Source organism: Prorops nasuta, unplaced genomic scaffold (genome assembly GCF_024137725.1).
Source record: "Prorops nasuta isolate Cenicafe-Biocafe unplaced genomic scaffold, Cenicafe_Pnas_1.2 PNAS00009, whole genome shotgun sequence".
In the NCBI taxonomy this organism is placed as follows: Eukaryota; Metazoa; Arthropoda; class Insecta; order Hymenoptera; family Bethylidae; genus Prorops; species Prorops nasuta.
Genome location: NW_027116806.1, coordinates 2237982 through 2263396, shown reverse-complemented (window position 1 = coordinate 2263396; position 25415 = coordinate 2237982). Strand labels below are relative to the sequence as shown.

The window sequence follows — 25415 nt, the reverse complement described above, 5'->3', positions numbered from 1 at the left end:
GTCGTTAAGAACAGACTGAAAATTTCAAAGCTTTGCGAGGTAGTCGTCAAAGACAGACTTTAATTTTAATGAGCTTTGCAAAGTAGTCGCGAAAAACCGACTGAAATTTGTTATTGAAGCTTTGCAAAGTAGTCGCGAAAAACCGACTGAAATTTTTTATTGAAGCTTTGCAAAGTAGTCGCCAAAGCAGACTTAATTATTGTGCATATAAGCTTTGCAAAGTAGTCGCCAAAGCAGACTTTCATTTTATTCATAATCTATATCATCATCACTCTCGTTATAAGTATATAAATGTAAACTACTCTCTGGTTTAACATTATGTGACTCATACAAATTATTTTTCATTATTTGTAAGTGCTTCTTTGTGATATTCATAGAGATAGGTGTTTCATTGCTTACTCTAAGTGCATATTTGATGACACACGTAGCATTAACTGTTTCATGCACAAGCCTATTTCTTTTCTTGCTTTTAATATCGGGTAGCATAGAAAAACATCGTTCTGCCTCAGCGTTTGAGTGAGGAAGAGATCTCACTACGCTTAACAATTTCCGCAATTGTGGATATCTCAATTCCTCTTTTTCATTTTGGGCAGAATATATTGCTATCCACATGTCATCAAATTCTAATTTTGACCAATATTTCTTTCTAATATCGCTTTCTTTTACATTTAGAGATTCCCATTCGTTTATAATTTCATTTTCATTGTAATTTCCTAATCGACGGCATATTTGCATTAATTGGAAGCTACTAGCTTCTCGATCCTGATCAAATAATGTCACGTCCTTTCCAAAAATACTCAGATTTTCTAATAAATTATCGAATATTGGGAAGCTATCACGAATTTCTTCACTCGCTTTTATGAAGAAGGATAAACAATTCTGTCTAATTGTTTTCACTTGTGCTTCAGTAATTTTTTTTTCTTTCAACATTATTTTCAAATAACTAGCACAATTAGGACCTATATTAATGGTCTCTATAGGAAGAAGGTTTTCATTTCTTGAAAATCTTGCATTGCGTACAAAAGGCAAAAATACATCTTGCTTTAATAATATAGGCTTAATAAATTTTTGCAAGAAAAATAAAAGAAAATTTCTTGAACATTTATTCAGTAAGTGAATTTTTGTTTCTTTACTTTGAAAAGAGCGTTAAAAGTATTAAACTTTCTTAAAATATTTTCCAAAAAATATAAATATGCTTTTGTTTCGCTATTTTCCATTATAATTAACAATTCCTCTGCTTCTTTGATCTTTTCAAGTTGCTGTTCTACCAATAACTTGTGTATAGTATCCCACTTTTCCAGAATGCGTTCAATACATTTTTGACGCGAAAGCCAACGCGTTTCTCCATACTTCACTAAATTTTTAGTGTTATTTTCAAAAGATTCCTGAAATTCTTTAAATATAGCAAATCTTTTAGTACTTCCATTTATAAAAGACACAATTTTTTTTATGAAAATTGTGCATTCGTTTGGCAATGTCTTACATGCACTAGAAGCTGTTAATGCTGAAGAATGACAAATGCATGGCATTATTATCAATTGTGGACGAATATTTAAAAGTCTTGTTTTGAAAGGGTCATTTCTTCCAATCATAACTGATGCATTATCACAGCTTAATCCAATGATGTTGGTTAGAGGTATCTCTCTTTTATTCAATTCATTCTTGAATGCATTAAAAATTTTGTCCGCAGAACAGTCTTTTGCGTCTAAATTAATTAAATTCTGTAAATTATCTTGTGTACGCAATGATTTACTGTCCACATGTCTTGTTATAAGAGTCATTTTTTTCTCGTTCGTACTGTCTGTAGTTTCATCTACAAAAACAGAAAATCTATGACGTTTCAAATCTTCACTTACTCGTTCTGTCTCATAGGGACATAAGACTTTAGTAATAATATTTCTTATTTTTGTCTTTCCCAAAGTCATAGATTGAAGAACGTCCGGCTCTTTACCAATCTCTTGAAATAATAAAAGTAATTCTCTACTATTTTCAAATGCTATTTGGTGCTCTGCGAAAAACGCTGCCACTTTAAGTTCAGCTGCTTTTACTCCATCATTAAAACGAAATTGATCATTTTCAGATGTAGTGGGATATGCTATTTCGTCATCGAGTGGAATTTTCTTCTTTATCATATTTTCTATATGATTTTTCTGGCCTGCGTGCCTTTTAATCTGTGAAACACCGCAAGAATACATTTTTTCGCATGCAAGACAAACGAATAAATCGTCTCTACCGGTCACTCTAAGCACCCAGTTCTCCCAAGATGGATATTCGTCATACCAATCAATTTGGAACTTTTTACTTGAACTCTTTTTCTCTTTTAATTCAATATCCATTTTTCTACAATTTATTTGTATTATAAATATTGTACTCACAATTATGAATATTTAATCCCTTATGAAATTAGCCGGAAATATCCTCAACACAAAAATCACTTTTCACGTAAGGTACACTAAAGCCAACCAAAACACTATTGATATTAACGTGAAAAATTTGTGTGCAATTAAATTTTTGAAATACGATAGAAAAATACGTTTGATAAATTACTTAAATTTGCAAAACTTTATTCGCGTATTTAATTTTAAGTCGTTCAATTCAACCGATTGAAACCGACTGAACGAGATACATAGATATTTGCTGAAAAGTCGTATTATTGTTTACATCTTGGATTCAAATACAGGTGAAATTTATCTAGACAATTATCAAAATAAAAAAACAAGGAAAAATCTTTAAGAGGACTCGAACCTGCGACGTTCAACGTATAGAGCAAGCACCTAACCACCTACGCTACACAACCTTCCGATAGTTCTTAGATAAACAGACAATGTTAGACGATGCTCTCGTAAAATGATATTCATTTTCTTTTCTTTTTTCATCTTAGTTTGAAAGCAAATCTAACACGATAAACTAAGTAATAATATATGTTACGTGTAATTGAATAACTTATGATGTTTTATATGATAATTAAAAAATGCTCGATTACTTTATTTTCTTACATATATATATATATATTTCATATCAATGCAAAAACTTGTAACTATCTTGCTCTCAATATTAATATTAACTATGTATATTTGAAGCAACAGTATCATTAACTATAAAATTATGTAATACCGATATTTACTTCAAGGTCCAATCGGTAATATTACTAACACTAAACGCACCGATAAATATTTTTTGGTTGTTTTATTTTAAAAATGTCATGTCACCTAAAGATGGTACCTTTAATGTTTAACCCTTAGAAGCTCACATTTTTCTATTAACTATTTTGACATGAAAACACTTACTCGGGGGTTTTTGGGGTCGCTGAATACGAATCTGCAAGTAGAATTCTCATTTTTAAATGGATTAGATGGAAATTTAAAATTTCGATATGGAAAAATGTTAAAAGACTACATTTCACCCTCCAAATAATACAAAATTCTGAATAAGCAGCAGATAATTATAATACTAGTTACTTTCGAGTGTGCGAACGTAATTTGACAAATTCTACTAACAGTAGAGTTCTATTCAGCGACCACGAAAACCCCCGAGTAGTTATTTTTAGAACAGAATATGTGATATAAATAATTTCTCGGTCCGTCATTTTGAATTTTGAAAAAGTGACCCCGGAATCGTAATCAGCATACCTCAAAACCCCCAAGTCTAAATTTTCGTAAAAATTGAACATTAAATAAGCTCTTTAATGATTTTTTTCTGATAAATCATCGTTTTTTTTTGTTTGTTTATTTATAACAATTTAATAACAAATTAAATGGTAATTATTATGAGAGAGTATTGTAAAAAAACCCTCTTAGCTTTTAGAAAAACCATCTATAGATACTTATAAATAAAAGTTTTACAGAAATAAATGTCCAATAGCATATGTGGTACACCGTAAGTACCACTGTACTTATAAGGGTTATAATAAGTGATAGGGAGATAAAAATGAATTTCAACAAAAGATTTAATTTTAATTATATTTTTTATTTATTTTTTTTTTAATTTATATAATAATTTTTTATTATTGGAGCATAGCCTCCTCTCCCTCCCCATCTCCTTCCTCCTCCTCTTCCACCCCACCCTCTTCCTCCCTGTCCTCCTCCTCTTCCTCCTTGTCCTCCTCGTCCTCTTCCTCCCCATCCTCCACCGCCCAATTGCGCCCAATGCCCGCGCGCCTTTCTACCACCATATCTGTTATCTGTAAAATATTGGAAAATGTATAATTTAATTTATAAAGAATTAACGAAAAGAAACATTTATGATAGTAAATTGACTGAAGTGTGTGAATTCTTTACTACATAAAGGAACACATTATCAAAGCGACGCACAAATGGCAAATGAGAAAGAAAGATAGTATAAATGACTAGAGGAGAAATAATAAATAAATATATTAAATAATAATACTTACGATGACGCGCCGGCATTATTTGCTGTTGCTGCTGCTGCTGTGGCTGTTGTTGCTGCTGCGGCTGTTGTTGCAGCCCCTTCAGCAACTTTGCCACCAACCCTTCCAGCGCAGTGATACGCTGGTTGGTGGTTGGACCCACCTCAGCCGGCCCAGCCAAGGCAACCAATTTTTCTTCCATTTCTTCTAAGACAAACAAATTCATTCAATTAATTAAACGAATACTTAAAATATAGAATGTGCTGAAAGGTAAAAAAATTGTACTTACTATCTAAAAATGATTCGTCGCTCGACATTCTGAAAAATAAATTACGAAATGAAACATAAATAAAAACTGTTAATTTAGTAATAACTGCCTTGTGTAAATTATGCTAAAATATTACACAAGACATTATACTTTTCAAATTTTACATTATATACTGTCAAAAGTAAGAGTATACTTACGCTTGAAATTGTTGAGTCAGCTGCTCCATAAGAACTCAAATGTCACTTTAACAGCTAGAGCTACCCATAAGAGCTGGGCTAAATAACAATATTTTCATATCGAAATTGGTATAGTTTCTCACCAATTTAATATGTAAAGGTATATTCGAAAGAATTAACCTTGATCATCAAGTTATAAAGGTAAGTAATTTGTCACCGGAAAATGTAAACACCCCCGATCACGAATAAATTAAGCAATATTATATGTTACGTGTAATAGAATAATTAATGACAGAGGAACATATGAATACAGTTTTTGTATTTAAAGTACTGCATGGATACCCTTAAACTATCGTATCTTCAAGTAAAATGTATGCTTCAAATTAAAAAATATTGTGCGAAACAATGTCCCAAGTTGGCTCCGAACCTGTGGTCAGAAGGGAAGGTCTTATTCTAGAATAAAATATTCAAAGCCAAAGATAAGAGGTAAAAGGAGTTTTTATTGAAATAAATAAAATGTACAAAAATTTTACAATATATTTACAAAAGAGCCGCTAGACTAATGATCGACTTTCTAGGGAATTTGCTCTCGTCAAATTCTAGGGAATTTCGGTCTACGAAGATTCCATAGAACCCCAGAAAACAGAATTCCCCAGAAAGGAACGCGGACTTAGAAGCTCCCGGACTGGGCAATTTTCCCTGGAGTATTCCCCAGTAAAATCCCCAGCCACGGGAGGAAGCGAAATAGGAGAAGTGGTTTTAGGGAAGGGGAAGTCCCCTTACCCCTCGGCCTACTTCTCCTAGAGCTATAGTGGCTCCGAGCCACCCCAACCCCTAGGGTGAATGCTACCCCTCCCGCAACCCGACTCTTTCGAGAGCCCTGGACTTGAGGGTCGGAACACTGGGTCCGAGGTAGTCCTCGGAGGCAGTGTGGAGGGGAAGGAGAGGGTTAACTTCTCCCGGGCAGTCCCCGGAGAAATTTCCCTTAGGAGGGAGGATATTGCCGCAGAGGGGTAGTCCCCTCTTGGTAGGCGGTGGGTGGTTGGGTGATACTTACCAAAGTATGGTACCCAATGAGTTCGCCGGTGGAGGCGCTCTTGATTTGCCTGGTGGAGGCGCTGCCGTGGAGGCGTCAAAAAAAGCTGCTCCTGTTGTTGCGGTTGCTGCTGGTTGGGCAGTCGATTGAGCAAGGCTGAGGTGCGATGGGTCCTTATCAAGGACCCATCTATATAATTACGCGACACTAATCTTGCCAGCGAGAGAGCTGCTGCGGGCGCTGGCCACCTAATGGCCAAGCACGCAAGTAGTGTCGCTTCGCGGCCGCGACGCGCCAGGGCCAGAAGACGCGCAAGCGCGCCGCGGAGAGAGGGACAGATAGAGCGGCTAGACGCTGTCGGTCTAGCCGTCTATTGTGAGCGCAATAGAGATGGGAGATATAACAGAGAAATGCGGAATCTACTTCGCAACATTTTCTGCTCCTCCCAATCTCGAACAAACTCCCCCCGTTGACGCGATGGCGTCAAGACAAGGAAGAAGAAAGTTAACTCAGTTTAACACAAGTTTATTTACAAAAAAAAATAAAAATAAAAGATATAAAACAGATAGGGACGAGACGACTATTTACATGGCTTCATATGGAGCTTGGCCGAGTGAAGCTCTAAGGCCGGCGACCACCGCAGGGTGATTTTGCCCTGCGGGGCCCAGGCCTTCCAACGCCGGAGTTTAAGGGCCGAATAGAGCGGCACCTCTATCGTCTGCCCGAAGGCTCGGACAATAATTTTTTGCGCATTGCGCTCGAGTTCCCTGGCGCTGGGATCGTCTAAGACTTTCCCAGCCCAGTTCGTCGAGGCAATGCGCTTCTGGGCGGCAACCATGGGCCTCCGACGTCGCGGGTTCGACGGTGGTTTCCGTGGCGGTGGTGGTGGTGGCGCCTTTAGCCCCTCCGGGGAAATACTGCCGAACAACCGCCGAAACTCAGATTCCTCCCGGGGGGCATGTAACTCGAGGACATCGTCCCCCTCGTCCTCATATCCGATGCCTAATAGGTGAGCCCAGGGATAATCCGCCATGATCAAATCTCGCTGCACCAAAAAAGGTAAATGATGAGTGCGAAGACTCAGTAAGTATTTTTGGAGTTTTGGAAGAAAAGACATGGCGGAGATCATAAGTGTTCCTGAAGGTTTGGAACAGGAAACAGGACGACCTGAAGAGTCCCAGGACGCCCGAGAGAGGAGGTGGTAACCTGAAGAGTCCCAGGAAACCAGGAAAAGAAAATAGACAACCTGAAGAGTCCCAGGAAGTCAAGAAGGAGAATGTTAAGCAACCTGAAGAGTCCCAGGAAGCTTGAGAAGGAGAGATGACAACCTGAAGAGTCCCAGGATGCCGTAAGGCAGGGTAAAGATAGACCCTGATGCGACCCGAAAGCAAGGGCTAAGAAGGGAGTTTACAAAGTTGCCAGAGACTCCGTTGAATCTCTTTTTTCGCGGTTTTAAGTATAGCTACGCGAGCTACCCCATCTACACCAGGGACTAGTTTGAGAATCCGCCCCAAGGTCCACATGCGCGGGGGGTTGTTGGGTACTTTGATCAGAACCAGATCTCCTTCACCAAATTCCGAGTTAGTGTTCTGCCATTTTGGCCTATTCTGCAACGTGTGTAGGTATTCGGAAGACCACTTCTTCCAGAATGTCTCGGTGATTCTAGTCACGGTTTGCCAACGGTTTAATGACGATTCGCGTAAATCCAATGTGGAAAATTCCGGTGGAGAATTTAACGCCCGACCTGACAAGAAATGCCCCGGAGTGAGTACGTCCAACGACTCAGGATCATCATGTAACCGCGAAATAGGCCGTGAATTGAGGCAGGCCTCAATCTTGGTCAGCAGGGTGGTCATTTCTTCGAAATTGGGCACGAAGACTCCGAGGGAGCGCTTTAGGTGGTGCTTCATACTTTTTACCGCACTCTCCCAAAGACCGCCCCAGTGAGGAGTGGCGACCGGAATGAATTTCCACTCGATTTCGCCGAAAGAATCGGTTTTCCGAGCGCGGGCGGCTTCTACAGCGCATTGGTAGGCGCGTTTGAGTTCTGCGTCCGCTCCTTGAAAGTTGAGGCCGTTGTTTGAGTACATGACGGCGGGTTTTCCACGACGAGAGATAAAACGAGACAGCGCGGCGAGGAAGGCCTCGGTATCCAGTCGAGAGACGAGTTCCAAGTGAACAGCACGGGTAGATAGACATACGAACACGGCCACGTAGCATTTTATGGCTTTTGCATTACGACCGTGATGTAATTTCACCGAAAAGGGCCCGGCATAGTCTACTCCGGTGTGTTCAAAAGTGAAACTGCGAGAAACCCGAGCGGTAGGAAGTGAACCCATTGCTCGTATTTATAGACAACCCTCGGCCGAGGGTCTCCTTACTCGAGGGCTCTTTACCAACGTTTGAGTTTCCCATCTATGTATATGAAACCTAAGGCATAACGTCATAACCTATAATTTTCAAACAATTTTGTCCGTCAAGGAGAGGCGAGAGCCAGTGTGTTGGACATGGTCATTCGGCAGTGTGGTGACACTAATGAGATTGGGTTTGGACCAGGACACATTTTTCAATCGTCCAAATAATATTTTAAGTAAAATGAACCGTTCAGTATTTTGCATAAAAGAAAAAGAAATTCTGTGTGATATTATAAATAAATACAAAAGTATTATAATTAATAAGTCTACGGATGGTGTGACAAATAAAGAAAAAGAAGAAACATGGCTAAAAGTAACAAATGATTTTAATGAATATAATTTATCCACGCGTACTCCTCAACAATTAAGAAAATGTTGGGAGAATATGGTACAAAAGTAAGTTTAATTAATATAGTAGATTTAAATAGTCAAGTTTATATATTTGCTGATCTTGTATATTAGGAATCGAAAGGAAAATACGAAAAGGAAAGCGCATCGTCTACGTACTGGAGGTGGACCTTTTGAAGAATGCGTTAATGATCCCATAATGGAAAGGGTTGCATCAATAAGCACTTTTAATGATGTAGAAATATTGCAGAAGTGGGATAGTACATCACATTTTGAAAAGACTGGTAAATAGCTTAATTAATTATTTATATAAATAATAATGAAATGTATAAGATAGCTGGACTTGTCAAAATTACAGGTAACATAATGTCGCAAAATAAAGATACTATTTATTATATAGTTGATAGTGATGATAATAATAATAATATTTCAAATACCATTCTAAAGAGTACTATGAATCATGATGGAAGCTCATCAGAAAGCGAAGAAAATATATTCTTTGGAAAAGATAATAGTAAAGTAAATTTAGAACCAGTGCCTAGTACATCAAAATTATATATTAATGATAAAAAACAATGTGAACATGTGGAAAGCGATCATTCAACTACAAATATTAGGATCAAAAAAAGAAAGTTGAATAACTTGAATAAGGAATATGAAAGCTTTGACAAAGAAGTGGAGAAAATTATAAAATATGCTGAAAGTCAGCGTGATGCCAAAAAAACAAGAAATCACACAAATTTGTCTCAGGAAGTAGTACTTCGAACACGTAAAATTGCTGAAAGCATTGTACAGCAAAAAGAATTACACGAAGAAAAATTGAAAATTGCCAAAATGGAAACAAAAATTCAAATTTTAAAATTATTGCAAGTTGAAAACAGTATGCAACAGCTTGTACAAGAAAATGATATTTAAAAAAGAAATTATATACAGTTTTTTCTTAATATTTGAATATAAAATAATTAATTTTAAGTCCAAATAATGTTATTCAATAAAAAACTTTATAATTTGTTTGTAAACGTACTCAGTACTAAAATTATATTCTATTATTATATAAAATTCAAAATATGTTTTTAAGTTTTTAACATGTGCAAAAAAGTGCGTTTTGTTTTATGATATTGTGAAGAATAATAAATAACTATGTAGACATATATAATTTAAATTCTTTAATTTTGATAATAAATTATATAAACAATTTAAACATCATTTCAAACTGTATAAAACATTTCACTATATTCTGATATACTCAACAATGGAAATGTTGCTGTATAAAATGATTACGAAATTGAAGACCGTTTTCGTAACCTATTTCCTCATTTACAAATACAATCTTTTCAAAATCTATATCAGTGTTGGGAATATCTGGTAAATCAACTACATCATTTTCTTTATATTGAATTCCAATATTAAATAATACCGCTAAAGCTACTATTATAGAACACGATGTGGTTAATTTTGTTCTCAAACCAGTTCTCAGTGGAGAAAACCGTCTCTTCCAAACGCCAAACACCCTTTCAATTAAATTTCTTGTTGCAATGTGAGACGCGTTGTATCTCTTTTCTGCATTTGTTGTAGGGTTAATAACTGGTGTAACCAAGTACGGTTTATTTCCGTATCCATTATCTCCTAAAAGTATTCCTTGAAATTCTCCTACTTCAAAACGTGTTTTAATTGCACTTCTTTCAAATATTAAAGAATCGTGCGCTGATCCAGGGTGGCGAACAACAATATCATATATTTCCATATTTGGTCCTGCAACTACTGTGACGCTACTGGCTATCCTTGGGGATAGTATAGAAGGGGAGGGAGGAGTGATCCCTCACCGATCGTGTTCGCGTCCCAATAGGCGACTTCCTACTAGACCCGGGCGCCTTCGATGTACTTTTGATAATACCCGAATATTTGTTTATACAGAGGGGGTTCTAACCCCCGTACGCGGCTATCGGAGATGGGGTGCTAATATGATAACTCGCTAATCTCGGTAAAACTCTCTTTATTACAATCTCAATAATCAATACAAGATCCGTCTCGCGTTACACGGTAGTGGGGAGTTACGCTGGGTCCTACGTGTGGACGCGGCCTAAGTGGTGCGAACGCGGCTGAAGTCCCGATGACGTACTAGCTAGCCTCGCGGTCGAGCCACTAGTTGGCGTGCGCGGCGGCCCTACCGAGTCGCGCGGTACTCGCGCGCCACCGGCGGATCCCTAGGCTAACTACTACTCGACGCTACGCGGATAAGTTCCTCCTCCCGCGCGTGCGCGTCCCGCGACGGTTACCCGCACTCGCTCAGTTCCCGCGTACTTAAACACAACACCGACCCGGATTGTTTACTATCGGACGCCTAAGGTCGCGAGTCCTCACGATAACTATACAAAGTCCGCGGCCTTGAAATGACTGAAGGGAACGTCCCTGTCAACGGTCAAACTCACGCGGAGTCGATGTAATCGCGAACAATTTTATTAAGTCGCTCTTTCACACACCCTGACGCGATGTACAGGTCCGACGGAATGACCACTCCGCTAAGTTGCCCGCTTACCCTTGACAGGTGAGCCGGGCCAGCGGTTCCCTACGAAACCGTTCGGTGCTACGAGCCCTAAAGCCCTAGCACACCCCGGGACGTCACAGGACTGTACTACAAAACGAATAATCACCCTTACTTCAGCTTTCTAGGGCTGGCTCTCTTCTTTCTCTCTCTGCTCTCTCTCTTTCTCTCCCGTTCTCGCTCTCTCTCTCTCGTTCCCGCTCTCGCCTCTCTCTCTCTTTCGCCCTGGACACTGGCCCGAAGGGTGGATAGTCTCCGCTGTCCGGTATGGTTTCGCGGCCGGGCTGCAGTCGCTGCACTTTCACTGGGTATGATGCTATATGTAGCGGCTGTGGCTTTGGTCGCGAAATTTTATCGGCGGCGGGGAATCTATCGCACCAAGTGTCACCTTAGACATCTAAACTACGTGTGTCGGGGCAGCCCGCGGGAGCAGGTAAGGCCCTGCGCCTGTCCCGCCGCTGCCCCGCTACACCCATCGCGCGGCACTAGGGAGCCGACAAGTTATCGATCCTAGATCAATACTTATCGGTTGATAACTCCCTAGTTCGTACGCGACCCGCCTATCTAGCGCTTGAGATTAGCAAAGCGCTAGATGGCAGCTATAGTAACGTTGCGAGAACGCAACGTTACACTACCTATATATAAAAATATATTCTTATACATATTACAAGATATTTAGCATATTATTATTTTGACTGCTATCATAATTAACCCACATTAAGGCAAATAAAATAAGATTTCACAATTATTACCAATTTTATTAATATTAAATATCTATAAACTATTATAAAAATTCTTTATTTATTAGAGGGTCCCTGAGTTAAACCGTTATATAAACATAATAATAAGAGAAGAATTACTGTATCAATTTTATGCATTAGTACCTTTTAAAATCTTTTACTGTTTGCAATCAGAGAGATGGAAGTCTTCTCTAAAATTTAGATATCATAATTTTATTAGCTTAATATTTAAATTTAAAATATACATGCGCATATTTGAAAGGTGTTTAACCGACAGATGCTGTGTAAAAAGAGATAATAAATAGTATGCAGATTTTAATAATTTAAACAAAATTTTACCTGTACATTAATGGAGAACCAGCTTTTTCTATTTCGAAATACTTCTGCATATTCATTTCCTGGATTTTTTATCCAGATGTGTGTACAGTCAATCACGCCGATCACATTAGGAAAGTTACTGATTTCATAGAACTTTATTATATCTTTAGCTTTCTCTCTTTTTGGAAAATTAACAAACTTTGGTAGGTGCCTTGCAAAACAGCGAGATATTTCTTTAATTATTAATGAAACAGTTGACTGAGAGACGTGTCCTAAATCCCCACCAATAATCTAAAAAATATTAATAAAAAAAATTATATTTATATAAAGAATTATGTTATACAATATTTAAACTTACTTGGAAACAATTTGAGCCATAAAATTGTAATGCTATTAACAATTTATGCATTGAATTTATGAGTAGACCTCTACAATTTAAATTTCCTTCTAAACTGCTTTCAATTAATGGATGTAAAATATTGATTACACAATCCTTACTAAATCTGTATCGTCGTTTGAACTGTTCATTATTATAACATTCAAATGGATTACAATAATCTCTACAATATCTCTTCGGTAATCTTATAATTTGTTCTTCCTCATCTTCAAGAGAAGAAATTGACGAATTTAAAAAGTCCATTTTATAAGTACTTAATTATATATAATTACAGTATAGTACACGTATATGTATAAACTGATATAATTATTATTTTGTTTTTAAGAACTCTGGGTTCAAAAGATTGGTTCTCTTATCAATTACCCATTGCATTTCTAGTACATTAGTATAAACATAAAAAGATAGGTTTAAAATCAAGATTTAATAATGTGTACATAGATGGGAAACTCAAACGTTGGTAAAGAGCCCTCGAGTAAGGGGACCCTCGGCCGAGGGTTGTCTATAAATACGAGCCCATGAGTTGGTTACCGAATTTAGCGCGTTCGCGAACACACGTGATGCATTTATGAACACATGATTTTACTAGATTTCGCGCATTCACGACCCAAAACCTTTGTCGCAACGTGGACAAGGTTAATTGGAGTCCCCCGTGAAGTGTCTCTAGGTGGGTTTGCCTAATGAGTATGGCAGTTAAGTGACAATCCGGTAAAATAATGGGGTGTTTCATTTGTTCAGAAATTTCGGCGTTCCGAAGCCGCACCCCTATTCTTAAGATTCCTTGTGAATCAATGACCGGATGTAAGGAAAGAAGCTTGGACCGCGACGGTATACGTAACCCATGATTCAAGGCTGAGTTTTCGCTCGCGAAGTGTGTTCGTTGAACAACCTTTACCAAGGCTTCAATCGAACTGCGAATTTCCGATGCAGACAGGAGGGAGTCCTCCCATTGGCCGGTTTTCCTGGTCCGCTGGACAAATCGAAGAACATAGGCCATAACTCGGACCAGTTTAGACCAAGACGAAAACTTATCAAAAAACCAACACTCAGTTGTGTCTAGTTGAGCGGTTAACGCTACCTTCCGACTTTCTTCCTCGGTTTCAAAGACCTGAACAGGTTTTGCGGTGTGCTCACGGAGAAAAGCAGGCCCATGCCACCAAAGTGAGTCCTCTGATAACTGTTGAACACTGGTTCCTCTTGAGCACAAGTCTGCAGGATTCAACTTAGTGGGTACATAATGCATGCTGGCTTCCGGTAAATGCGTTTGAACGTACGAAACGCGATTGGCCACAAACGTCTTCTAATGGACGGGTTGCTTTGCTATTCAAGCTAACGCGACCTGTGAATCCGAGTAACACCGAATCGCATCACAACTCCCGACCAAGCTTGTCTTGACGTGAACCAACAACTTGACTAGAAGTGCGGCTGCAACCAACTCCAACCGAGGTATTGAAGTGGTCTTAATCGGTGCGACCTTTGTTTTGGACATTACTAAATGTACCGAAAAATGACCGTTCTCATCCGTGAGACGTTCGTAAGCGACTGCACCGTAGGCCAGCTCTGAGGCGTCGCAGAATCCGATTAATTCGTGTTTTCTAGTAGTAAGTGATCGACCAGTCCATCGTAGAATACTCAAAGCCTGTAAGTCGCAGAGCTGCTCATAGCACTTGAGCCACTTGGACTGAATAGGCTCAGGAATCTCTTCATCCCAAGAGAGTTTGAGCAACCAGGTGGATTGCATTAACTGTTTTAAAGTGATAACTATGGGAGAGATCCATCCCAATGGATCAAAGATCTTAGCATTCTCTGATAAGAGGATGCGTTTGGTTAGTACACCAATAGATGAAGGAGAAACACGGAAGCGAAAGCTATCATCCCCGTGATCCCAATATATGCCCAAGACTTTACTTGACCCAGCAGGATCCTCAAAGAAAGAGTGCGGCTCGGTAGGTTCAAGCGGGGAAGTCCCCGGTTGATTGAATGCCCATTAGCTCAAGGAGAAGCCCCCTTTCGCTAGTAGAGCGATGAGTTGTTCCCTGACCGAACTGAGTTGTTTTAAGTCATGAGCCCCGAAAAGTATATCATCTTCGTATGTAGAATTTAACAAAACATCCTGCGCGAGAGGGAAGTCAGCCCCGTCCGTGGAAGCTAATTCGCGCAAAACTCGCGAGGATAAAAAAGGTGCCGGTACCGTACCGTAGGTCACCGTGTTGAGTTCGAAAGCCTGAAGCGCACCGGAATCAGTCTTCCATAAAATGTTCTGATACTTGCGGTCCTCAAAACGCACAAGAACCTGTCGAAACATTTTAACAATGTCCGTCACGCCAACATATCGAAAGGCACGCCAATTCATTACGATCCGCGTGATGTCCTGCTGGAGCTTGGGTCCAATGAATAACGTGTCGTTAAGCGATACGCCCGTAAATGTTTTAGAAGATGCGTTGAATACAACGCGAATCTTTGTCTTCTGGTTCTCGATCTTAAAAACTGCGTGAAGAGGCAGGAAGACGCGAAAATCAGAGTTCATAGGAACAGGAGACATATGTCCTAACAATTGATACTCCTGTAAGAATTGAGAATAGCTTTCAGCTTGTTCTGGAGAGGTTTCCAATCGCCGAAGTATTCGTGTTAAGGTTTTCTCTGCTACCCGAGAGGAAGAACCTAAGCTGTGCTTCTTGATGTCGGATCGAAAAGGTTAACGCAACGACAAAACGACCTGAAGAGGTGCGTGATACCGTATTCACAAAATGTTGTTCACAGAGGGAGTCCTCTGTGGACATGGGTTTGACTTCCGGGACTTCTTCCAGTTCCCAGAAGTCGCGAAGAGTTTTTTCTACCTCAAAGCAATGATGCACCGTGACACTATGAGAGCGACCAGTCTTGGGTACGACCCCCGAATCGATCCACCCGAAAATAGTCCGCTGAGCAAGCAACGTATGATCAGGAGAATGCATGTACGGGCCTTCCATCAATGCTGCAAGATAGTCTGCACCAATGAGTACATCAATTGGAGCCCTGGTTGAAGCGAAGTTATCAGCCAGATCAATTTCGCTAAGTGCTGGAAAGGACGACGGAGAATAAGTCGGAGGCATATACTGAGTAATCCTGGGTAAGATCAATGCAGTTATGTCCAACGAGACACCGTGTCGTGATAGAGAATGAAGCGTAATCTGTATCTCTGCTCGAACGTTTTGAGCCGAATTCAGAGAGACGCCATGAATGGTCGCGTTGACACGTTTTCGTGATACCCGTAGCTGCTGAGCTAAATTTTCCGAAATAAAGGAATTTTCGGAGCCCGTGTCAACTAAACCGCCGACTATAATACGAGAACCGTCATGAGCGTCGATTCTGGCAGAGAAAGTGGCCAATAGAACTGATCGAGTGTCGGAAACACTGAGATGTGTTGTAGTATTCGAGCTCGAGGGTTCTGGCTCGGAAGAGGAATTGACCGCGGGGGTAGTCCCCCGTGCCTTGCTCCCCCCGGTGCCAGATTTGTCAAAATGTAATAAAGTATGATGCATTTTACTACATTTCCTGCATCGTGACGAAGAATAGCAATTGGAGCAACTATGCCCGGGCCTCAGACAGTTGATGCAAAGATTCTGTGAAAATGCGAACTTTGAACGGGCCTGAGGGGTCAATGCAAGGTAGTCCTTGCACTGATACAAGAGATGGTTACTACCACAGTGAGCGCAACCGGTACTATTCACGCTAGTAGCGTGTGACTTCAAGGATCTCCCTGATTCCTTTTTGGAAGTCTTAGGTTTGTTACCTAATGATTGCAAGGAGTTAATATGACGCGTTAGAAACTCAGAGAATTGAATGAACGAGGGATAATCCTTGCTGCTACCCAGATACATCTCCCAAGCCAAACGAAGGGTGTCATCCAGTTTGTTCTTCAGCGAATGAACAATTATGGGATCCCATTGATCGACGCCGTATCCCATAGTTTTAAGGGCGTTGAGAGCAACTGTAACTGAGTCCCTAACTTCTTTCAGAACCTTAAAATTGTCACCCCGAAGCGTGGGTACTTGCGATATCTGATCTAAGAACGTATCCGTGATCATCCGTTTGTCAGTGTACCGAGCTACCAGAGTGTCCCATGCTATCTCATAGTTCTCGGAGGTAATCGCTAAAGATTTAATGACCGTAGCTGCTTCTCCTTGCAGACAGGATTTTAGATAATGGAACTTGTCCCGACCGGAGACATACACTTTGTCGTGAACAATGGAACGGAAAGTTTCATAAAAGTTGTTCCATTCTAAGTAATCCCCGGAAAACTTTGGTAAATCAATAACTGGAATCCTAATGTGGTTTATTTCGCCTGAAGGTGCAGTGTGACCTGATGACGACATTACCTGATTGGAACGAAGTTCATCTAGATGTCCTAGGATGAATTCTTCCGCGTCACTATGGGCATCAAGGGCTGCTTGATACCAACTATCGGTTACGTACTCCATTTTAGCTAATTCGGCCGGTTTAGTGTGAGTAGTGATCTTAACGTGAGTTTTATGCAACACGTTAAGCCACTTCTCTAAGGCTGCTAGCCTATCCTCCAAGAAGGGAAGGGTGAAATTGTGCACTCCACGCTTCTTGATGTTAACGACCAACCGAACGAATTCATCCCGAATCATGGGTACGTAATTGATTGCTTCTAATAATTCCCCTGAGCTAGCCATTTTGAAACTCTATTCCAGAACAAACCACAATCCAAAACACAGTCCGGAATGCCCACTCAGGAACACTGATGCACTTCGAACGTTTTTTGCCGGAAATCCAGCTCGAAGGACCAAAAATTTGTGCGAAACAATGTCCCAAGTTGGCTCCGAACCTGTGGTCAGAAGGGAAGGTCTTATTCTAGAATGAAATATTCAAAGCCAAAGATAAGAGGTAAAAGGAGTTTTTATTTAAATAAATAAAATGTACAACAATTTTACAATATATTTACAAAAGAACCGCTAGACTAATGATCGACTTTCTAGGGAATTTGCTCTCGTCAACTTCTAGGGAATTTCGGTCTACGAAGATTCCCCAGAACCCCAGAAAACAGAATTCCCCAGAAAGGAACGCGGACTTAGAAGCTCCCGGACTGGGCAATTTTCCCTGGAGTATTCCCCAGTAAAATCCCCAGCCACGGGAGGAAGCGAAATAGGAGAAGTGGTTTTAGGGAAGGGGAAGTCCCCTTACCCCTCGGCCTACTTCTCCTAGAGCTATAGTGGCTCCGAGCCACCCCAACCCCTAGGGTGAATGCTATCCCTCCCGCTACCCGACTCTTTCGAGAGCCCTGGACTTGAGGGTCGGAACACTGGGTCCGAGGTAGTCCTCGGAGGCAGTGTGGAGGGGAAGGAGAGGGTTAACTTCTCCCGGGCAGTCCCTGGAGAAATTTCCCTTAGGAGGGAGAATATTGCCGCAGAGGGGTAGTCCCCTCTTGGTAGGCGGTTGGTGATTGGGTGTTACTTACCAAAGTATGGTACCCAATGAGTTCGCCGGTGGAGGCGCTCTTGATTTGCCTGGTGGAGGCGCTGCCGTGGAGGCGTTAAAAAAAAGCTGCTCCTGTTGCTGCGGCTGCTGCTGGTTGGGCAGTCGATTGAGCCAGAGCTGCCAGACTTGGCACAATCTGGCGCATGCGTAGAACGATTCTCGCAGCCGGCTTATGGAACGTAGCTAGTGTTCGAGGTGCCCCTCGACAAAATATTTAAAAATTTTTATTTCCTGTTTATTTTTTTGTTTTTATACAAATGTTACTACAAACACTTATAATTAAGATGAGATAAATAAAATTTACAAATGTTGATAATTATTGGTTTACCTTTAATTCTTCCATCAAGCAAAATAAATATTATCCTTCCATCCAGATCTGAGAGTTTTGACAGAGGAGATTCTGCAAATATTAACTACTGTTAACTAGCACTGCTACGCTACTCTGATTTGGTAGACATTTCTATAAGTAATTACTATTACTATGAATTACAGAATTATTTACCTGCATATTCAAAGACTAGGGTAACGCCTTCACTCAAGCACAAAATACCACTTCCAAGCTGTCAATCTATGTTACTGTGATCCTCAGTTGATAAGCCTTTTTGTGTATTCCAAATCCTAGGCACGTTTCAACACAATCTGTAATGCAGAACATAACACAAAGAATCTTGTATCAAACTAAAAGCTCTAAATGATTATTAGTTAATACTCATCTGAATAGCTTATACTGCTGCACCATTTTCCTAATCCAATAGAAGATTCACATTTCCACAATGTACCAATCATACTTGGCGATGGAGAAGATGCTGCAAATATTAATAGGTTAGCTAGAACACTTCTAAGCTATTCTCATTTGGCGTTCCTTAATTACTATTATTGTTAAATGCAGAATTATTTACCTGGATATTCCTTGGTTGGAGTAATATCTTGACCGAAAGACTAATTACCATGTCCAAGCTGTCATAATTAATGGTATCCTGGTCCTCTATAGTTGTTAATCCTTACATTTTGAAGAAACATTCACATTTTTCTACATTACCTGTAACGGAAAACACAACACAATGAATCTTGATTTATTTCAAGCCATAAATAATTAATTTTTAATACTCATCTAAATAGCTTGTACTGCTGCACCATTTTCATCATTCCCCATTTTCCTTATCCTATTGAAAATTCACATTTCCACTATTCTGCCAATCACATTATTAGATTGAGTAAACACTGTAAATATATAATGTCCTGATAACTCATGCTTTTATGTAATCGTCGTAGAAAGGAAATCACAAAAGAAACACTTTTCAATTAACAAATTTAACCTAAAACAGCACAATCTGAATATTTTTATGCAATCAATGTTTATCTTATTTCAGGTCTGTTCTATATACTGCTGAACAAACTAAACATGTTTTTAATGCACTTAAATCATTTAACACAAACTATTTGTTAGTTTAATGTTAGTTTAATACGCGTTTATCAAACGAAAGCGGGATTATTAAATTGACAGAACACATGAACTAAACCAATCCAATTTCGAAGCTTTATCGCTCTTATCGACGGACATATATATGTATGAATTTACAGGTTTTCCTTAATTTTTCTGGAAATAAGATATATACGTCAAAACTGCAGTAGTATGTTTCTTAATTAGTAGGGAATATGTAGTTTATGTATAAATATGTGAAATATATAAATAAACTTTTTAATATATTTATAAACAGATATAAATAAGATTTCAATTCTAGAATTTCGGATTTTCTTTTTAATAAGCGGTGTCTGAAAACTATATATATAAATTTAAACACCATTTTTATCATTTTTGTCAGTAATAAGTATATTCGATTTCCTATTGAATAATTAAGCAAATTTGTACTAATATGTATAAATAAAAGAAATAAAACAATTAATTAGTCCAATTTATCATTGTTATCATTATTTTATATGAAATGAACCTTTGATTCCATTACACTAAGATTTTATATGTTGATAAATAAATCATTTTTTTTTAAATTGTTAATTATTGTAATAATGATAAAAGCCTCTTTCGCATATATTATATAACAATTATATAAAACATTTGAAAGTCCTTCTGACTGTTAGTAATAGATATGCTAGATACATAAAATTATTGATAAATTTTTGACAGTCTGCAAAATTAATCAAAAGTTAACTGGCAAATGCCGTTTGTTTACAAACAATAACGAAGTACCCGTTAACTTTCCATCTAATTTAAAGTAACTTAGTCAGTCTTGCATTTGGTATCATTTAATACGGATCGTTAATAAATTTACGGGATAATAAAAGTGATTTTACAGTGTCTGTAGTAATTTTCGAAATTTATTATGGATTCCGCGGACCAAATGCAAGGCTGTAGTAGTAGTGGTGGTGTTAGAAATTTTGTTTATTCGTGGTTGTCAAATAAAAAGTTTAGTCCGTGGTTAGTAAATCGGGATAATCAGGCTTTTTGCAATGCATGTAAAAGGGTTTTGTCAAATAGAAAAAATGTTTTAGAAAAGCATGTTAAAAGTGAAAGTCATTTGTGGGTGATGGATAATAATTATAGTTCGGTGGAAAATAATGACGCGCCTACAAGTTTTTGTTCGTCGGAAGAAAATTTGAATATTAGTGATTTAGTGAAAAGTGCAGAAATTAAATTAGCAAGTTATTTCGCTGAGCATAATGTGAGTATTCAGTCTGTAGATCATTTAGTAGATTTAATAAAAGTAACTTTTACACGGCCGGAAATAGTAGAGCAAATTAAGCTACATCGTACGAAATGTAGCAAAATTATTACGAATGTTTTAGAGAAACGGGAAATGGAACGTACGTCAGATGCATTGAGAAACAATTATTTTAGTATTTTATTAGATGAGTCAACGGATATAACTGACAAGAAATGCTTAAGCATTGTCGTTCAATATTTTTCAACAGAAATGAATAATGTAATAACGGAACTATTTAAAATAATTGAGCTCGATGCAACTGACTGCTCAGCCGAAAAATTATTCGCGGCCTTTAAAAATTGTTTTTTCCAATACGGTATTCCTTTTGAAAATATAGTAGGTTTCGCGTGTGATAATGCGTCCGTTATGTTGGGATCCCGGGATTCCTTTTTAGCTCGGCTGAAAGAAATAGTTCCTCGCGTTATTCTATTAAATTGTATTTGCCACACTTCTGCGATAGTAGCAAAAAAAGCTTGCAAAGAATTGCCGCAAGAATGTTTTGAATTAATGCGCGGAGTAGCAACATATGTTTCTGGTAGTGCAAAGCGTTGCGCTATTTTAAAAGAGTTCCAAACTTTTTGTGAGGTCGAAACTCATAAAATTTTAAAAATTGGAGAAACTCGTTGGTTATCAACACAGAAATGTGTTGATAGACTAATTGAGAATTGGTCGTGTCTCCGTCTTTTCTTTACTGACGCATGCTTTAATGATAAATTAGAATCGGCGACAAAAATTTTGGATCTTTTAAATAGCGATACGATTAAATGTTACTTTCTGTTTTTAAACTATGCCTTAACTGCCTTCAATAAATTTAATGCCTTTTTTCAATCTAGAAATGTTTTAATCCATAAGCTTGTAAAAACAAGCAAAACTTTAATAAAACAATTTGGCCAAAATTTCTTGAAAGCAGAAGCATTAAGTGAAATTGAATGTTTAAATTTGCATGATTTAAAATATTATTTAGATATAGATCTTATTTATTTAGGTTCGGATTGTGAGGAATTTTTAGAAAATTTATCAGAAGAAGATGTTTTAGAAATCCGTAAACGTTGTTTAAATTTTTATAAAGTTAGCGTAATTGAAATGCAACAAAGACTGCCACTAAATAGTATAATATTTAAGAAACTTGAATTTCTAGATCCAGTTATAGCACTAGATATAACTGTTAGAAACCGTGAAATACGTGATTTCAATTGCATCTTACCTTCTTTACCACCAATTTTTAATAAAAATGAATTGGCAATGGAGTGGCGTCAGCTGCCTCTTATTGAAGACAGCGATCGCGAAATGTTGCAGGGTTTGGACATTGTTCCCTTCTGGAATAAAGTGTTCACTTTAAAAAATTTTGATAATAATAAATTATTTCCGAATTTGGAGCTATTACTTAAAATGCTCCTATCTTTGCCCCACTCCAATGCCGAAGTTGAACGCATTTTTTCAATTGTAACAGATGTTCGTTCGAAGAAACGTAATGCAATCGGTGCCGATTTATTAAACGCCATTTGCAAAATTCGGTCATCATTTCAAGCACACGAGAAGAATTGTGTGTCTTTCCAAGTAGATACGCGACATTTAGAGCTGCATAACTCAGCTAATTTATATTCTTCCTAACATATGTTACAATTTTTTGGTGGCTATTTTTTAAACAATTATTTGCATTTGCGGACATTGCATGTGAAACTTTGGGTATAATATGTTCATTTTTATGTATTTTTGCATGAGTGTTCTTAATACTTAAGTTTCATTTTATTGACTACATCTTCGTAATTTTTCTGAAAAAATATACTGCATTTTATGCAAAATGTATTTTCTCATTGAAAAGTGTAACAAAGTGCTGGTAATAAAAACAAACATAATTTTATTATATGTTTTGCATGTTCCCTCTCTAAGGATTGCAAGACCTTGTCGTTGGTGAGAGGGCTTATATCTCTACTCACATATCAGATATTTTTTAATATTGATTTAATTTAACACATTAATTATTCACATCTTTTAATATTTCATTTAAATATTTGATAAGAGTTAAAGGGACTTACTAACAAGCAATCCAATTTATAGTTAATTTGTTTATTTCTTAATTTATTGTGAAATTGATTTTTAATATTAAGGTGCAGTGATTCAAAACATTAAAAGGAAGGTTCTACGGGCGATACTTAAGGTTGCTACATCCCTAAAAGCTGCAGTGGCGAAGAGGCAAACTACAAGAATCATTTCGCGCATGCGCGAGATTATGCCAAGTCTGGCAGCTCTGGATTGAGCAAGGCTGAGGTGCGATGGGTCCTTATCAAGGACCCATCTATATAATTACGCGACACTAATCTTGCCAGCGAGAGAGCTGCTGCGGACGCTGGCCACCTAGTGGCCAAGCGCGAAAGTAGTGTCGCTTCGCGGCCGCGACGCGCCAGGGCCAGAAGACGCGCAAGCGCGCCGCGGAGAGAGGGACAGATAGAGCGGCTAGACGCTGTCGGTCTAGCCGTCTATTGTGAGCGCAATAGAGATGGGAGATATAACAGAGAAATGCGGAATCTACTTCGCAACATTTTCTGCTCCTCCCAATCTCGAACAAATATAATAAGTCATATGTAATAATACTGTGTAAATAAATTTACTTCTTATTTCAGCTAATTCTTGATCGTTTATGACGAGTTAATAAGAAAATTAGAGTAAACCGATAATAGGCTGTTTTGCCCCTGTAACGATAAGTGATTCTTGTAGCGCAGGCGATAGGATGGCAGATTGTCACGCTGTGGGGCTCGGGTTCGATTCTTGTCACAGATTATCATGTTTTTCATTACGGGGAATTTTTTTTTTAATAACCATTAACTTCTTGGACTCAATAATAAATATAAAAATGCATTTGTTAACAGATTAAGACATAAACATTGAGTTTATTATACCTCAACTCATTTGATATTATAAGAACGCATTTTTTGTATTTATTATTAAATCTAGTAAGTTAATGGCTACATATAATTATTTTATAATAATTGAAAACTAATATAGGAAAGTTTTAATTTTTCGGGCTGGGACCTTCGATAATTTAACTTTTATCGAAGCATTAGGAAAAGGATTTTGTTTTACTTTGCGAGTCGTTTGGTTGACGTAGTATAGAGAAAGAGAGAGGTCTGGTTACTTCTCGCTCCCGAGATCTATCGAAGCTTGTCGGAGAAGACCGATACACGTATGTACCGGTGGAAAAGTGTGCGTGCAACGACTGGTGAAGCATCTCACGGACCTAGCAGCTGCTTTCTTTGTGTGAGAGCTGCGTGCGCAGCAGACGGCGTGGAGGGAACGAAAGTCCGTGCACGATCTGGCTTCACTGGCCCAAGGCTCCGCTCCACTCCGCTCGACCAGGCCAGGCGATCGAGGCAGCCGTGCGCGGGGCACAGCGCCGCCACACGGGATCGAGCGCAACCTCATCTAAGCGCGGCGCTTTTAAAAGTAGAAATAAGTTATATATCAAGGCAAGAGAATTTGCCTTGTTACAGCATATACTAATGATGAGTTATTTATGAGATGTTGCGATTCAGATTCTATTAAAGGTATATCTACAGACGTTGTGACTTCTGTCATTAATTTTCTCTGGTAAGTCTTTTTTACGTGATTATCTAAACTTTTAAGAGTATTAAATTTTCTTTTGCGTGGTGTACAACCATATGCTATAATATTCTTCTTATGAATATACTTTGTATGATACTTCAACGATATTCCTTTACAAATTTTACAACAATCTATACATCTTACTTCCATATTGATAATGCTATGTAACTTTAACAAATATTTTTATATTGTTTAAAGAAAGTAACGGCGACTTTAATTAAAATAAAATTATTTAACGAATTTCCTCTTTTTTCAAGTTATCATCAACTTTCGATTTCTTCTATTTAATACTGTTTAACTTGTCCTTAACCCACTGTACGCTTTGGTAGTGTTTACAATCTGCTTCTTCATGACCGTAAACATATTCTTGCAAAAAAATCCAAATAGGTGCACAGGATGACGGATATTTTGCATTAAATGCATAAAAACTTTTCCAACACAGTGCCACAGCAGTAGTTAAATTCGAAAATTTATATTTTGTCTCATTTATAATCACGTAAGCTGCCCTAATATCTGACATAGGACCAACTGCCACTACCAAAGGCTGCAATGTTAATTTGTAATGTCTTAAAAAGTCTTTGGCATCTGTTATCACTTTTTCCAGCTCACTAATAGTCTATAAACATAATACATTAATACTATTTATAATTAAAACAAATTAACATTAGAAAAAGTGTTTAAAATAACTTACATGAATCCACGTTATGAATCCATTAGACTGTTCCTCATAAGAAGGTTTCCATTTCTTATTTTTTATTTCTGTCTTCATCAAAACTGGTTTAAACAAATATGGAAGAATCCTCCATGCTAAAATATCTCTATGAGCATTTTGTACTTTTTCTCAAATTTTACAAGCCGCATTATGCTCTTGAGCTATACTTAGAATTTTATTAGAAAGTAACGGCCACTTTGATTCTAGTAAATGTTCATCTGAGATATTCATTAATTTAAAATCTAATTGAATTCATTCAGCATCCAATGGTGTACTCAGCTGTAAAAATATATTGAAATA

General features: G+C 38.2%; 6 protein-coding genes across 6 annotated transcripts; 2 read left to right on the top strand and 4 right to left on the bottom strand.

Moving 5' to 3' along the window:
- Nucleotides 1-246: 246 nt before the first annotated feature.
- On the bottom strand, nt 247-2336 carry LOC136776149 (protein FAM200A-like). The gene is made up of 2 exons (XM_066731525.1): nt 1134-2336; nt 247-1041 (listed from the first exon to the last, which is right to left on the bottom strand). The coding sequence occupies exons 1-2, from the start codon at nt 2334-2336 to the stop codon at nt 247-249; spliced, it is 1998 nt and encodes a 665-aa protein (XP_066587622.1).
- A 6045-nt stretch (nt 2337-8381) lies between these two features.
- LOC136776148 (myb/SANT-like DNA-binding domain-containing protein 3) lies at nt 8382-9523 on the top strand. Its single transcript, XM_066731524.1, has 3 exons — nt 8382-8656; nt 8723-8892; nt 8967-9523. The coding sequence occupies exons 1-3, from the start codon at nt 8382-8384 to the stop codon at nt 9521-9523; spliced, it is 1002 nt and encodes a 333-aa protein (XP_066587621.1).
- Nucleotides 9524-9816: 293 nt separating this feature from the next.
- Nucleotides 9817-12972, bottom strand: LOC136776147 (putative nuclease HARBI1). The gene is made up of 8 exons (XM_066731523.1): nt 12969-12972; nt 12567-12811; nt 12230-12499; nt 12140-12170; nt 12052-12081; nt 11145-11240; nt 9914-10426; nt 9817-9872 (listed from the first exon to the last, which is right to left on the bottom strand). The coding sequence occupies exons 1-8, from the start codon at nt 12970-12972 to the stop codon at nt 9817-9819; spliced, it is 1245 nt and encodes a 414-aa protein (XP_066587620.1).
- A 954-nt stretch (nt 12973-13926) lies between these two features.
- LOC136776146 (uncharacterized) lies at nt 13927-16123 on the bottom strand. The gene is made up of 4 exons (XM_066731522.1): nt 15851-16123; nt 14959-15165; nt 14649-14895; nt 13927-14408 (listed from the first exon to the last, which is right to left on the bottom strand). The coding sequence occupies exons 1-4, from the start codon at nt 16121-16123 to the stop codon at nt 13927-13929; spliced, it is 1209 nt and encodes a 402-aa protein (XP_066587619.1).
- Nucleotides 16124-16127: 4 nt separating this feature from the next.
- LOC136776145 (uncharacterized) lies at nt 16128-17236 on the bottom strand. Its single transcript, XM_066731521.1, has 2 exons — nt 16313-17236; nt 16128-16136 (listed from the first exon to the last, which is right to left on the bottom strand). Exons 1-2 carry the CDS (start codon nt 17234-17236, stop codon nt 16128-16130), a joined length of 933 nt encoding a protein of 310 aa, XP_066587618.1.
- A 3186-nt stretch (nt 17237-20422) lies between these two features.
- Nucleotides 20423-23107, top strand: LOC136776144 (zinc finger protein 862-like). Its single transcript, XM_066731519.1, has 4 exons — nt 20423-22360; nt 22543-22640; nt 22694-22714; nt 22981-23107. The coding sequence occupies exons 1-4, from the start codon at nt 20423-20425 to the stop codon at nt 23105-23107; spliced, it is 2184 nt and encodes a 727-aa protein (XP_066587616.1).
- Nucleotides 23108-25415: the final 2308 nt, after the last annotated feature.

Coding starts and splice junctions, on each gene's coding strand:
- LOC136776149 (XM_066731525.1), bottom strand. CDS start 2,336: ATGGATATTGAATTAAAAGAGAAAAAGAGTTCAAGTAAAAAGTTCCAA. Junction 1,042..1,133: donor CTTTTAACGCTCTTTTCAAA/GTAAAGAAACAA, acceptor ATATTATTAAAG/CAAGATGTATTTTTGCCTTT.
- LOC136776148 (XM_066731524.1), top strand. CDS start 8,382: ATGAGATTGGGTTTGGACCAGGACACATTTTTCAATCGTCCAAATAAT. Junction 8,657..8,722: donor TGGGAGAATATGGTACAAAA/GTAAGTTTAATT, acceptor CTTGTATATTAG/GAATCGAAAGGAAAATACGA. Junction 8,893..8,966: donor ATCACATTTTGAAAAGACTG/GTAAATAGCTTA, acceptor TCAAAATTACAG/GTAACATAATGTCGCAAAAT.
- LOC136776147 (XM_066731523.1), bottom strand. Junction 12,500..12,566: donor ATGGCTCAAATTGTTTCCAA/GTAAGTTTAAAT, acceptor AATATTTTTTAG/ATTATTGGTGGGGATTTAGG. Junction 12,171..12,229: donor GGTTCTCCATTAATGTACAG/GTAAAATTTTGT, acceptor CTTTTTACACAG/CATCTGTCGGTTAAACACCT.
- LOC136776146 (XM_066731522.1), bottom strand. CDS start 16,123: ATGCATCATACTTTATTACATTTTGACAAATCTGGCACCGGGGGGAGC. Junction 15,166..15,850: donor ATTTAGCTCAGCAGCTACGG/GTATCACGAAAA, acceptor CAATTCTTACAG/GAGTATCAATTGTTAGGACA. Junction 14,896..14,958: donor AGCAGGACATCACGCGGATC/GTAATGAATTGG, acceptor ATGTTTCGACAG/GTTCTTGTGCGTTTTGAGGA.
- LOC136776145 (XM_066731521.1), bottom strand. CDS start 17,236: ATGATTCGGGATGAATTCGTTCGGTTGGTCGTTAACATCAAGAAGCGT.
- LOC136776144 (XM_066731519.1), top strand. CDS start 20,423: ATGGATTCCGCGGACCAAATGCAAGGCTGTAGTAGTAGTGGTGGTGTT. Junction 22,361..22,542: donor AGAATTGTGTGTCTTTCCAA/GTAGATACGCGA, acceptor TTAATACTTAAG/TTTCATTTTATTGACTACAT. Junction 22,641..22,693: donor AAAAGTGTAACAAAGTGCTG/GTAATAAAAACA, acceptor TCCCTCTCTAAG/GATTGCAAGACCTTGTCGTT.